General features: G+C 44.7%; 1 protein-coding gene across 5 annotated transcripts in view; it reads right to left on the reverse strand.

Annotated features, from left to right (window-relative positions):
• Window positions 1–869: 869 nt before the first annotated feature.
• Window positions 870–13,824, reverse strand: part of FLNB (filamin B) — a 132,887-nt gene continuing 119,932 nt past the window's right edge. For all 5 annotated transcript variants that reach the window (XM_039910379.1, XM_029049952.2, XM_029049951.2 and 2 more), the window contains 3 exons: window positions 3,966–4,184; window positions 3,118–3,321; window positions 870–2,605 (listed from right to left, as the gene is read on the reverse strand). In XM_039910379.1, coding sequence (XP_039766313.1) covers window positions 2,418–2,605; window positions 3,118–3,321; window positions 3,966–4,184 — 611 coding nt within the window. In that variant the 3' untranslated portion in view covers window positions 870–2,417. The remainder of the gene's footprint in view (window positions 2,606–3,117; window positions 3,322–3,965; window positions 4,185–13,824) is intronic.

Below are 13,824 nucleotides of genomic sequence, written 5' to 3' on the forward strand. Positions count from 1 at the left end.
TACATAGTTCACTTCCATAGGTCTTTGCATAGGTAATCGTTATCCGTAATCTTATCAATATGTACAAGACTAAACTAACCCCTGAAACAGTAAGCAGCTTCCACTATCAAGATAATGAATGGGAGGGTGGGGGTCGAGGAAAGACTAAGGTATTAAGAGGTGACACTACAATTCTTTAGAAATCCTTAATTTACTTGATTTTCCCCAAAGTGAGTTTTTAGGGAGGGAAGGTTTTAGAGGATATGCCTCAGACTTATCTTAGGTTGTGATACACGCTCATACATTTCAAATTAGTTCAAATATCTTAACTAGTTGTACTGGAATGTGACCCAGCTTTATTTTTTAGAAATATTCTCTGTGGTTGTCCTTATTCAAAGAAGATGCCACTGAGTGGAATTCCCCAGTGGGGGTGTGAAAAGGCCAACAGTCCAAGCTGCAAAGGGCCTGCGCACTACACACACCCCCACCCCGACCCCTTACTGTGCTGCTGTGTTTTTTGTTGCTCTCCCCTACCAGACGGTAAACTCCTTGAGGGTAAGGATTGTGTCTACCAACTCTATTGTACCAAGCATTTCATAGAGCACTCTGCACACAGTAAGAGCTCAAGGAATACCATTGATTGATTGCAGCTTTTGCTTTTACCTCCATGTTTCATGATCCTCATCGAGCTTCTTACTCCAACAGAACCCACTCCTTTCCTGATTGCACTGTACCCTGCCCAGCTGGCAGCAGCAATCGACTCCCAGCGATAACAGCATTTTAGAAATTAACTCTGACTCCACTTCCTCTTCCCCCTTCACCTTCTGAATTAGCCCAAATACCCAGTTTTTAAGCCTGAGTTAGAATCGTTTTTTAGAAATGACACTCCATTTTTAACATGCAAGTTTAACTTTATGGAGCAAAACCTTTTAATAAGTTATAAGACATTACAATCCTGCATTTGATTCCAGTTTATCTTTCACTCTAGTTTACAACATTGTGAACAATTCACAGTAAAGCACAAAGCATGGTTAAAGCAAAACAGCTCAAATTCTTCTGATTTCATTTTAAGTAGTAGATTCGCTTTAAGAATCTGGTCCCGCTCTCTCAATGGAGCTCTGTCCAACATGAACACCACTGATTTTCCATGCATTTATTTTTAGATTTAAAGATCATTTATAAAGCTTTTGCCCACCCACCAGTTACCAGTTTGTTAATTCTGCATTTGCAAGGCAGTTTGCTAAATAATAAGCTTTACCTTAAAGCCAGATAGCTCTGGGAAGGGAATATTCATATTATTGGAAAGATGAATCTTGAGGCTCTTTAATAGTTTTGCAGCAGAAAAGATTAAGTGAGCAATTAGGGAGTTTTGTATTTCACTGGCAGCTACAGGAAACTATTGACCAGATGCTCGGTTCTGTCTACAGTCACCATTCAAGGGCAACTACTCACTCCTTCAGGAAAGCTACAATAGATACTCTTTTCCTGGAAAAGAGAATAGGCCTATCTGTACTCCTCTCAAGTGATTAAATATTTTTTATTCTTCCTCCTCCAACCCTCCTGCCCCCTATACACTACTAACCCAACAGTTTGAGGTGGGCATCTTTATCCTAGGTGAGCCCCTTAGATTTTCTGTATTAGATCTTGGGTCATCTGAAGCTTGAAAAGACCAAGGGTTCCTGGTAAACAGGTGAAAAGACCAGCTATTGCTGGCTTTGTAAGAGAGTCTCTTGGTTTTACAAGTGCAGGTTGCTAGTGTTGAGCAGAGATGAACTTGCCCAAGGTCAATGATATGGAAGGCAGTAGTAGCATAGAAAGAGAGCAAGTTCCTGGTAAGGAATCTCTTACCTGAACACAAATCGGACTGAACAAGTTGAACCTTGTTACAAGTGTAAACCACGCTGCAGAACACTTTGTAAGAGATAAGACAGTGGTCAAGTCACTTAGTAGCCTTTTCCTAGTGTTAAGCACTAAAAACATATCAAGCATATAAAGGCACATACTAAAGTACCAATTTCTTAGCCCTATTCCTTCATAAAAAGACTCTGAAATGGGGAACTGCTTCACCCTAAATTTATGTTCCATGACAGGCCAAAAAGAGACACATCAGTAGCTTAAGATAACCAATTACATTTTTTTAAAAATCCAGTTTCAATTGTTATCCAAAGACTTTAGCATCTAAAATGGAAAATGTCATCTGCATGACTTCCAAACGCTGTTACAAAATAATAGCACTGAAAGGAACAAACTTTGAATTGAACACACACATTTTAAGACAGAACATTACATTTTCAAGTTTTGAAAATTTTTCTAAAAAATACAGAGTATAGAATTTTCTTCTGGATGTATAAGCTGCATATTCAGAAGCTATTTTTGTTTCACAACAAGAACATACATTGTATAGAAGCTTGAATTACAAAGAATACTTTGACAACTACTTAAGGTACAGTGATATGGAAGGGGCTTCCAGGAATGTGCTCCTCCCCCCATTTCACGGCCAGAACGTAATCCCCCCTCTCCTTGACAACGTAGGTTACATTATACTGCTGATTTCCCACATGTTTCATGGACACTTCTTCACAGGGAGTTGTGGGGCCATGGACACCAATTAACAACATATTGGAACCTAGAAAAAACAAAAGGAGCTTATTCATTCCTACTATAGTAGGATGCAGTCCAGGACAAAGAAGGTAGGAGTGACAGAGGGGAAATGCAAATGGGAAAGTAGTTCCTCAAAGTTGCAAAACTTGCCTAAACTGAGACCTTCCAGTTGCTTCAATCTTTGTTGGAGGTTTAATGAAATAGAAAAATGGGTCAAGCGGAGGGGGACTTAGATATCAGCATCCTCTCCCTCATTCATGTTGTTTATAAATGAAACAGCGCAATCATTACTAGTCCGAAAGGAAGGCCAAGCAAAAAGAGGTAGGACTCGACAGTGGTAAACATCCTTCCTTCTACTGGCTCAGCAAAAGGTTATTGGCAAGTAGCTATGTGTCGGGCAGAGCCCTGTCATTTTATGTCTATCAACCCATATTGTACTCGGTACAGTTCTCTTTACATGGTAAGCGCTTAATAAATACGATTGACTGACTGACTTGATAAAGGAGACAGAAGAATGGGTCATCTGGGATAACATACCGGCTTTGCTGCAATCTACTGTGAAGGTGCTCTTCTGACCCACAAATGCTTTCAGGAGACCTGCTCCCTTTGAGGTCACTTTGCTGGCATCCGATGAGGATTTGGGAAGAGCACTGTAGCAAGTCTCTGTTGAAGACCTAGTCACAGATTCAACCAGGATGGAAGAAGTCTCATTGACAGAGGCAGGGACAACTAGACGTTGGCCTAGAAAACAAGGGTTTTAGTTACTCAACACCAGTGCCAGATTGAGTCCAGAAGTTCCACCACCACCCAAATGCCAAAAAGGATAATGGGCTTCAAGTCTTTTTCAGCTGTATCACATTAAAAACAAGAACAAAAAACCCTCTATTAAAATTGCCTTCTACAGATCTGATTCTTATGTAAGACTGTCACGGTTTTTGTCTTGGCCGACTGTGTTGCTATTTTTATGTCTGTCTCTCCTAGCCTAGATTGGAAACTCCTAATGGGCAAGGGACATGTCTACCACAAGAAGCAGCATGGTCTAATGGTCTTCTGGAAGTCAGATGGACCTGGGTTCTAATCCCTGCTCCACCACTTGTCTCCTCTGTGATGTTGGGGTAAGTCTCTTCATTTCTCTGTGCCTGTTACTTCATCTGTAAAATGAGGGTTAAGACTGAGCCCCACATGGGACAGGGACTATATCCAACTTGACCATCTTGTATCTACTCCAGGGTTTAGAATAGAGCCTGGCACAGAGTAGTAAACGCTTAACAAATATCACTAAAAAAAAAACCTGTTGCACTTTCCCAAGCGCTTAGTAAAGTGCTCTGCACACAGTAAATGCTCAATAAATACCATTGATAGAATTCCTTTTTAAAGAAAGTTACCTGTAACTTTGGCTTTGAAAGGACTGCCCACAATGTGGTTAGGCCCACCGTATTTCACTCCAATCAGATAGTTTCCTGGAGCCATAGGAGTATACATAACTTTATACCCTTCAGAGGTCTCTTGGCAATCCATTTTGACCTTTGACGGCCCTTCGATTGTTACAGACAGTGTGCCTGGGCCTGCTCTAATGGTGTTTATGAAGAATTCCGACTGTGTTCCTGAAAGAATGGAAGAACAGGGTCAAAGTTGTTCCTTTTTCTGAGAAATAGAAGGGGGAAAACCAAGGGGTGGAGGAATTCACACACACACTCCTAAACTGCTTGCTTGTGCAATTATTCAAGCAAAAACTCCTCACTATTGGCTTCAAAGCTCTCCATCACCTTGCTCCCTCCTTCATCACCTCCCTTCTTTCCTTCTACAGTCCAGCCCGCACATTCCACTCCTCTGGTGTTAACTCCACTGTGCCTTGTTCTCGCCTGTCCCGCCGTCGACCCCTGGCCCACATCCTACCTCTGGCCTGGAAGTTCCTCCCTCCTCAAATATGCCAAACTAGCACACTCCCCGCCTTTGAAGCCCTACTGAAAGCTCACCTCCTCCAGGAGGCCTTCCCGGACTAAGGCCCCTGTTTCCTCTGCTCCCCCTCCCCTCCATCACCTCTACTCACTCCCTCTGCTTTACTCCTAACTGCCCCACAGCACTCGTGTGCATATATGTACATATTTATAATTCTATTTTATTAATGATGTGTACATACCCATAATTCTATTTATTTATATTGATGCTATTGATGGCTATTTACTTGTTTTGATGTCTGTCTCCCCCCTTCTAGACTGTTAGCCCATTGTGGTCAGGGACTGTTTCTCTCTGTTGCTGAATCGTACTTTTTAAGCGATTAGTACAGTGCTCTGCACAGAGTAAGTGCTCAATAAATATGACTGAATTATTCAGAATTTCATGGTCATTTGGGGAGAACCTGAGGCAGACAAGGCACGGGGGACGGGGCGGGGAGGAGGAGGGGGGTTGAAACATACAGCTAGCTAAACTCTGATCTCTGTGATCTCCCTTCCTCCTGTCTCTCCCCGCTCCAGTCTATTCTTCATTCCGCTGCCCGGCTCATCTTCCTGCAGAAACGCTCTGGGCATGTCACTCCCCTTCTTAAAAACCTCCAGTGGTTGCCTATCAACCTCCGCACGAAACAAAAACTTCTCACTCTAGGCTTCAAGGCTCTCCATCACCTTGCCCCCTCCTACCTCTCCTCCCTTCTCTCTTTCTACTGCCCACCCCGCACGCTCCGCTCCTCTGCCGCCCACCTCCTCACCGTGCCCCGTTCTCGCCTATCCCTCCGTCGACCCCTGGGCCACGTCCTCCTGAGGTCCTGGAATGCCCTCCCTCCTCACCTCCACCAAACTAATTCTCTTCCCCTCTTCAAAGCCCTACTTAGAGCTCACCTCCTCCAAGAGGCCTTCCCAGACTGAGCTTCCCCTTTTCCCTCTGCTCCCTCTGCTGCCCCTCTACTCCTTCACCTCCCCTCAGCTAAGCCCCCTTTTCCCCCTCTTTCCCTCTGCTCCTCCCCCTCTCCCTTTCCCTCCCCTCAGCACTGTGCTCATCCGCTCAATTGTATATAGTTTTATTACCCTATTTTGTTAATGAGACGTACATCACCTTGATTCTATTTATTGCTATTGTTTTTGTCTGTCTCCCTCGATTAGACTGTAAGCCCATCGATGGGCAGGGACTGTCTCTATCTTTTGCCAATTTGTACATTCCAAGCGCTTAGTACAGTGCTATGCACATAGTAAGTGCTCAATAAATACTATTGAATGAACGAACAAGAGAGGTGCAATGGATTACATATCTTCATGGCTACATGGGTAGTGCTCTGAATCCAACAGTCGCCACAGAAAACTACCTTATATTTCACACCTACACAGAAAAGACACCAACCAACTGCTCTCCTCAAGAAGCTAGAATAACTAGTGATGCACAGACATGCTCATTTCCACAAGCATTTCCTTAGCCTTCCTTCTGGATCCTGACTTAGTTGTGGGAACAAAGCAGGTGAGAGTCACTCTAATATTGCCCAAACTGGAAGCCATAACAAAGTTAGGATGCAATCCATCAAAGTAATACTATTTATTGAGCTCCTTCAGTGGGCAGAATATTGTATTAAGCACTAGGGAGAGCACACTAGAAGACACCATTCCTGCTCAAAATGAGCAAACAATTTGAGAAGCAGCATGGCCTAGTAGAAAGAGCACGGGCCTAGGAGTCAGAGGACCTGGGTTCTAATCTCAGATCTGCCAACTGCCAGCTGTGTGACCCTGAGCAAGTCACTTATCTGTGCCTCAGTTTTCTCAACTGTAAAATGGGGATTTAATATCTGTTCTCCCTCCTACTTGGTCTGTGAGCCCCATGACGGGCAGGGACTGTGTCCCCCTGGCTTGACTTGTATCTACACCAAACTTAGAACAGTGCTTGATATATAGTAAGTGCTTAATACCATTAAAAAAAAAAATTTAATGTGGGAGACCATAAAGATTTTTACAAAAACACAGAAATGTGCAAATAGAAAATATAAAACGAGATGTACAAAATTATTATGGGAAGCAATGTATGCATAAGTGCTAAAGTAATGCACAAATGCTGAGATGATAACAGGGAAGACATAACCAGAGGAGAGCTTCCTGGAGGAATTGGGATTTCCTGGAAAGTTTCCTGGAAGAAAAGAGGGAGAGGGGTGGGGGGTCTGGTCGAGTTGAAGAGGGAGGGCAGGAGAAAGGGTTTGAGCCCAGGGTCGTAGATGAGAAAGTGGAGAAGGAGATATAGGGAGAGGATGAGTTTGGGAGGAATGGAGAGTGTGTGGGTGTGTATGGGAGAGGGAGGAGAGGAGAAGAGAGTGGATTGGTAAGAGGGAGACAATTGGTAGAGTACCTTAAAGCTAATGGTCAGGACTTTCTGCTTGATGCAGAGAGGCATGGGTAACCATTGGAGGTTTTTGAGACTTGTGCAGAATGAAGTTTAAAAAAAGCTAAACTGGGCAGCAGAGTACAGTGTACACTGGAAAAGGGAGATGCTGGCAGCAGGGAGACCAACACTGAGGATATGACAAGGACATGTTGAGCTTGCGGTGCTGGTAGGTCATCAGTGTACAGTTAGGGAGAAGGAAATGTGAGACTGCAAGAAGGAGAGGGGTCGGGCCTAGCAAGGTCGATTTGGGAGTCAACCACACAGAGGTGGTAGTTGAAGCCCTGGGACTGGATGAGTTCCCCAAGGAGTGAGTATAAAGTGAGAATTGAGTCTCATGGGATATCCATAGGGAGTGGGAGGCAGAAGAGATTGAGAAGGATGGGCCAGAAAGACAGGAGAACCAGGAAAGGACTTGAAAGAAACCAAGGCTACATAAGGTTTTTATGAGAAGAGGGTGGTCCACAGGTATCAAACACAGTCTAAAGGACAAGGAGAATTAGGAAAAACCAGAGCCTGTTACTTCCCCTCTGCCTTCAAACATGCCCATGTCTCCCCCATCCTAAAAAAACTCTCTCTCGAACCCACTTCCCCTTCCAGTTATCGCCCTATCTCCCTACTACCCTTCCTTTCCAAACTCCTAGAACGAGTCATCTACACTCGCTGCCTAGAATTCCTTAACTCCAACTCTCTCCTGGACTCCCTCCAATCTGGCTTCCGTCCCCTCCACTCTACCGAGACTGCTCTCTCAAAGGTCACCCATGACCACTTCCTTGCCAAATCCAATGGCTCCTACTCTATCCTAATCCTCCTCGACCTCTCAGCTGCCTTTGACACTGTCGACCATCCCCTTCTCCTCCACACCTTATCTCACCTTGGATTCATGGACTCCGTACTCTCCTGGTTCTCCTCATCTTTCTGGCCGTTCATTCTCGGTCTCCTTCGCGGGCTCCTCCTCCCCCTCCCATCCTCTAACTGTAGGGGTTCCTCAAGGGTCAGTTCTTGGCCCTCTTCTGTTCTCCATCTACACTCACTCCCTTGGTGAACTCATCGCTCCCATGGCTTCAACTACCATCTCTATGCAGATGACACACAAATCTACATCTCCTCCCCTGTTCTCTCCCCTTCCCTTCAGGCTCATATCTCCTCCTGCCTCCAGGACGTCTCCACCTGGATGTCTGTCCGCCACCTAAAACTCAACATGTCCAAATCTGAGCTCCTTATCTTCCCTCCCAAGCACTGTCCTCTTCCTGACTTCCCTGTCACTGTGGATGGTACAACCATCCTTCCCGTCTCTCAAGCCTGCAACCTTGGTGTCATCCTTGACTCAAATCTCTCATTCACCCCACACATCCAATCCGTCACCAATGCCTGCAGGTCTCACCTTTACAATATCGTCAAGATCTGCCCTTTCCTCTCCATCCAAACGGCTATCCTACTGGTACAAGCTCTCATAATATTCCGGCTGGATTATTGTGTCAGCCTTCTCTCTGATCTCCCTTCCTCCTGTCTCTCCCTGCTCCAGTCTATTCTTCATTCCGCTGCCCGGATCATCTTCCTGCAGAAATGCTCTGGGCATGTCACTCCCCTCCTTAAAATCCTCCAGTGGTTGCCTATCAACCTCCGCATGAAACAAAAACTTTTCACTCTGGGCTTCAAGGCTCTCCATCACCTTGCCCCCTCCTAACTCTCCTTCCCTTCTCTCTTTCTACTGCCCACCCCACACGCTCCGCTCCTCTGCCGCTCACCTCCTCACCGGCCCCCATTCACGCCTATCCCGCCATCGACCCCTGGGCCACGTCCTCCCGCTGTCCTGAAATGCCCTCCCTCCTCACCTCCGCCAAACTAACTCTCTTCCCCTCTTCAAAGCCTTACTGAGAGCTCACCTCCTCCAAGAGCCCTTCCCAGACTGAGCTTCCCCTTTTCCCTCTGCTCCCTCTCTGCCCCCCTTCACCTCCCCTCAGCTAAGCCCCCTTTCCCTCTGCTCCTCCCCCCGTCCCTTCCCCTCCCCTCAGCACTGTGCTCATTTGTATATATTTTTATTACCCTATTCATTTTGTTAATGAGGTGTACATCCCCTTGATTCTATTTATCGTGATTAAGTTGTCTTGTTTTTGTCCATCTGTCTCCAATTAGATTGTAAGCCCGTCAATGGGCAGGGATTGTCTCTACCTGTTGGCAAATTGTACATTCTAAGCGCTTAGTACAGTGTTCTGCACACAGTAAGTGCTCAATAAATACTATTGAATGAATGAACAAAAGAATGGTCATAAAACAATCATATTTATTAAGCACTTATTGTGTGCAGGACACTATACTAAGCACTTGGGAGAGTACAACACAACATACACATTCCCTGCCCACAGCTAGTTTACAGTCTGGAGGGGGAGCTAGACAATATAAATTATGGATATGTACATAAGTGCTGTGGGGCTGAGGTGGGTGGTGAATAAAGGTAGCAAGTCAGGGTGATGCAGAAGGGAGTGGGAAAAGAGGAAATGAGGGCTTAGTCAGAAAATGCCTCTTGCAGATGTGCCTTCAATAAGACTTTGAAGCAGGGGAGAATAACTGTCTGTCCGATATGAAAAGGGAGGGCATTCCAGGCCAAAGGCAGTGAGATACATGAGACTGAGGTACAATGAGAAGGTTGGCATTAGAGGAGCTGTGTGGGCTGGGTTGTAGTAGGAGAGTAGCGAGGTGAGGTGGGTGGGGGTGGGGGTGGAATGCTTTAAAGCCAATGGTGAAAAGTTTTTGTTTGATGTGGAGGTGGATGGACAACCACTGGAGGTTCTTGAGGAGTGGGGAAACAGACTGAACATTTTTGTAGGAAAATGATCCGGGCAGCAGAGTGAAGTATGGACTGGATTGGGGAGAGACAGAAGGCAGGGAGGTCAGCAAGGAGGCTGACACAGTAATCAAGGCAGGATAGGATTAATATGGTAGTAGTTTGGATGGAGAGAAAAGAACAGATTTTAATGATGTTGTGAAGGTTGAACCAATGGGATTTAGTGATAGATTAAATATGTGGGTTGAATGAGAAGAGTCAAGGATAACACCAAGGTAATGGGATTGTGATACAGGAAGGATGGTGGTGCTGTTTACAGTGACAGGAACATCACTGGGAGGATAGAATTTGGATGGGAGATAAGGAGTTCTGTTTTAGACATGTTAAATTTGAGGTGACAGCAGGACAACCAAGTAGAGATGTCTTGAAGGCAAGAGGAAATGCAAGTCTGCAGAGAGGGAGGGAGATCAGGGCTGGAGATGTAGACTGGGGAATTAACCGTGCAGAGGTGGTAGTTGAAGCTATGTGAACAAATGCGTTCTGGAGAACAGAAGGTGACTCAGAACTGAACCTTGAGGGTCTTGCACAGTTAGGAGGTGGGAGGCAGAGGAGGAGCCCACGAAAGACTGAGAATGAGTGACCAGAGAGACAGAACAACAATGAGGAAAGGACAGTGTCAGTGAAGCCCAAGTTGGATGATGTTTCCAGGAGAAAGGGGTGGTTGACAGTGTCAAAGGCAGCTGAGAGGTCACGGAGGTTTAAGATGGAGTAGAGGCCATTGGATTTGGCATGAAGGAGATCGTTTCTGACCTTTCTTCCTAATAACTCTTCTGGGAATACTCAGAGCAATGGATGTTTATCAAAATTTATCATAAGGAGGTATAAAGTTATATCTTTTCAATTTAGGCCTACAAAGGATTTGGTTTAAAGAGTTGCTCGAATGTAGCAAACAGCATAGCCTAGTGGAAAGAGCACAGGACAGAGTCAGGAGGCCCAGGCTCTGCTCTGCTCTGTCACTGAACTGCTGGTTGACCTTGGGTAAGTCACTTAACCTCTCTGGGACTGGGTTTCCTAAACTGTAAAGTGGGGATAAATTAGATTGATCTAATAATAATAATGTTGGTATTTGTTAAGCACTTACTATGTGCAGAGCACTGTTCTAAGCGCTGGGATAGATACAGGGTAATCAGGTTGTCCCGCTTGAGGCTCACAGTTAAATTCCATTTTATCTAACACTGTCCCACATGGGACTCATAAATAAACTATCTTCCCCAGTGCTTAGCACATACTAAACACTCAATATATGCCATAATCAGTATTTCCAATTGCTCCACACTGGAAATGTGACCCAGGATTGCTCTAAACTATCTACACTGCTGGAAATGTTTTCCTTTTATTATAGCCTCAACGCTAAAGAATGAATTACTGTTTGTTATCTGACAGACAAGAGCTGCTATCAGCACAGTCCAGAAACATAGTCCAGCTGCTTTTAAAAGCTTTCAACACCCCTCACCTCCTTCCCCCAAGGCAGCTATATCTAGGTCTTGTCACAGTAGCAAATCTTTACAGCAGAGATATCATACACAGTTATTGCAACCAACCTTTATTGTGTGAAAAAGGAACAAGAGTTCTAGAAAGAATAAGCAGTAACATGTGAGAGTGGGAATGATCGTTTTAAAGTGAAGTTGAAAATTTAGATGCAAGGCGAGGGCAGGGATTTTGCCAAAACTGCACTGTACTCTCTCAAGTGCTCTGCACAAAGGAAGCATTAAATAAATACCACATTTACTGGCTTGTTCCTCAGAAGGCAGTGTAACGCACTTTTGGGAGGGCAGAGAAACACCACTTTATCTAGTCTAGGAATCTTGCCTCTAGATGGAACACTTGCCATAATAGAAGTTAATCATCAAATAAGCTATATTCTGTCCAGCATGTCTCACCAGCCCTGTTTTAGGTGTCTTGCTAAATTACCCCTTAGGCTTCTCCACCCATACTGGTCTACACCAGTTAAAAAGGCTCCTATATGAATGGAGAGAATCTGTATTATTATTCCTTATTTCTTGAATTCTAGTTAGCCTCTCCGGCTCCTGGAAATAAGCTCAGCTCAGAATCCTCAGTTTCTATAGTTTCTAAGGCTAAAGAGGAGAGTGATTTCAACCAGACATTTATTCTGAGCACAGCAGAGGCCACAAGAAGTGAGGCAGAGGCAGACCATCCTCAAAGTGCCTTCTGGTAAAACTGGCAGATCGAACTTTGCTAGCTGAAAAGGATCCTATCCTGCAGTTCCAGATTAGGGGGTGAAGAAAGTCACCATAAAAGTCCCAGAGGACATCTTAGCATTTTCCCTCTCCCTCCCCAAGTTTCAATTGGATAGAAACCAACTTAAGCTTGGGCCAAAGCCATACATAAAATATAAACAAACACAAGAATGCCTATTTCATTAGAAGGATTGTGACACCAAACTTCTCAACTGCAGAGTATAGTTACCTTTTTCATTCCACACATAGTAAAGCTGTTTAGCCTCAGAATGAATATCTGGGAAAGGATTGGTTGAGGGAATTGAAACAGTTAAAGTGTCATTCCCTTGATAAGAGTAATATTTATGCAGGATTTTAAACAGGAATTCTCTATACCTTTCATCAAGTCTATTCTGAAATGCTGTTCTTCCTCTCAGTGGCATCTGTAGCTCAAAGGACAGTCTGAACCACAATTGAAAGTTTGAGAAACTCCAACAGGAAGCAGGTGAAAACTGGTGACATGCAACAAGGTGTGGCATAACTCTTCCTGAGCTCAAGTACAGTTCTTCAATTAGCCACAGGGTTCGCTGATGTTTGTTCTCCTACAAATAGTGGTCCTACATATTGAAGACCATCCCACTGACGGTTAAGTTCACTGGAAGGCTTATGTAGCACAACAGGCCAATGAGGGATCTACAGTTCCAACTATATTGGGTGCATAAAAAGGTTGTCTCTTATTGTGTTGTACTTAATGTTTGTAGCACCTAGTGCTCTTTTCTCTTTTGCCTCCTTGTTTCTTTTCTTGGGGAGCTTTTGCTCAAAGAGAGCTCCTCCCCCATCTTGATCGCAGTGCACCATAAAAGCCTAGCCTCAAAAATTTGACCCCCAGTTTTCAGCTGGGATGTAGCATTGTGAGAGGCTTTTTTTTTAACCATGCCCTTAAAAACACTTTCCCTGCTCGCCTTCCTTTCATTTTCCCAATTTCAGTTCTCCAAAGAGCAGCTGTTTGCGTATCCTGCCATCACTCATTCTCTTCACGTGCTCCACCGAGAAGCAGCGTGGCCTACTGGAAAGAGCACTGGCCTCAGAGTTAGAGGACCTGGGTTCTAACCCTGGCTTTGCTACTTCTCTTTGTGACCTTGGGCAAGTCACTTCCCTTCCCAAACTTTGCTCTGTGCCTTTTACCTCATCTGTAAAATGGGGATCAAGACTATGAGCTCTTTGTGTGACAATCTGATTATCTTGTATCTACTATGTCTGGCACATAGTAAGCACTTAAATACCATTGAAACAAGAGTTCTCCTATAATGTGGTGGCTGCGCTATTGAAGGAAAACTCATGTTACAGTAGGCACATCGTTCCCTTCGTGTGCCTATATAGGCACATAGGCACACAGTAGAGAAGCAGCGTGGCTCAGTGGAAAGAGCACAGGCTTTGGAGTCAGAGGTCATGAGTTCGAATCCCAGCTCTGCCACTTGTCAGCTGTGTGACTGTGGGCAAGTCACTTAACTTCTCTGGGCCTCAGTTACCTCATCTGTAAAATGGGGATTAAGACTGTGAGCCCCACGTGGGACAACCTGATTCCCCTATGTCTACCCCGGCGCTTAGAACAGTGCTCTGCACATAGTAAGCGCTTAACAAATACCAACATTATTACATCTGGACCAATGCTGTGCACAAGCATACAGCCATTTCTTCTGACATCCATGTGTTCTATTCAGATGGAGGCTTGGTAGAAAAACGTTCCCCGATTCCCTAATAGCAGTCTATCCAAAACATGTGCTCTGGGAGAAATGACTGTACATGTGGCTACAGAGTAACCAGTGATCACAATTGTATCCCAGAATAGCTGGGCATGGAGACCAAAGCTTG

The sequence above is a fragment of the Ornithorhynchus anatinus genome, chromosome X1 (assembly GCF_004115215.2).
Source record: "Ornithorhynchus anatinus isolate Pmale09 chromosome X1, mOrnAna1.pri.v4, whole genome shotgun sequence".
NCBI classification, from domain to species: Eukaryota; Metazoa; Chordata; class Mammalia; order Monotremata; family Ornithorhynchidae; genus Ornithorhynchus; species Ornithorhynchus anatinus.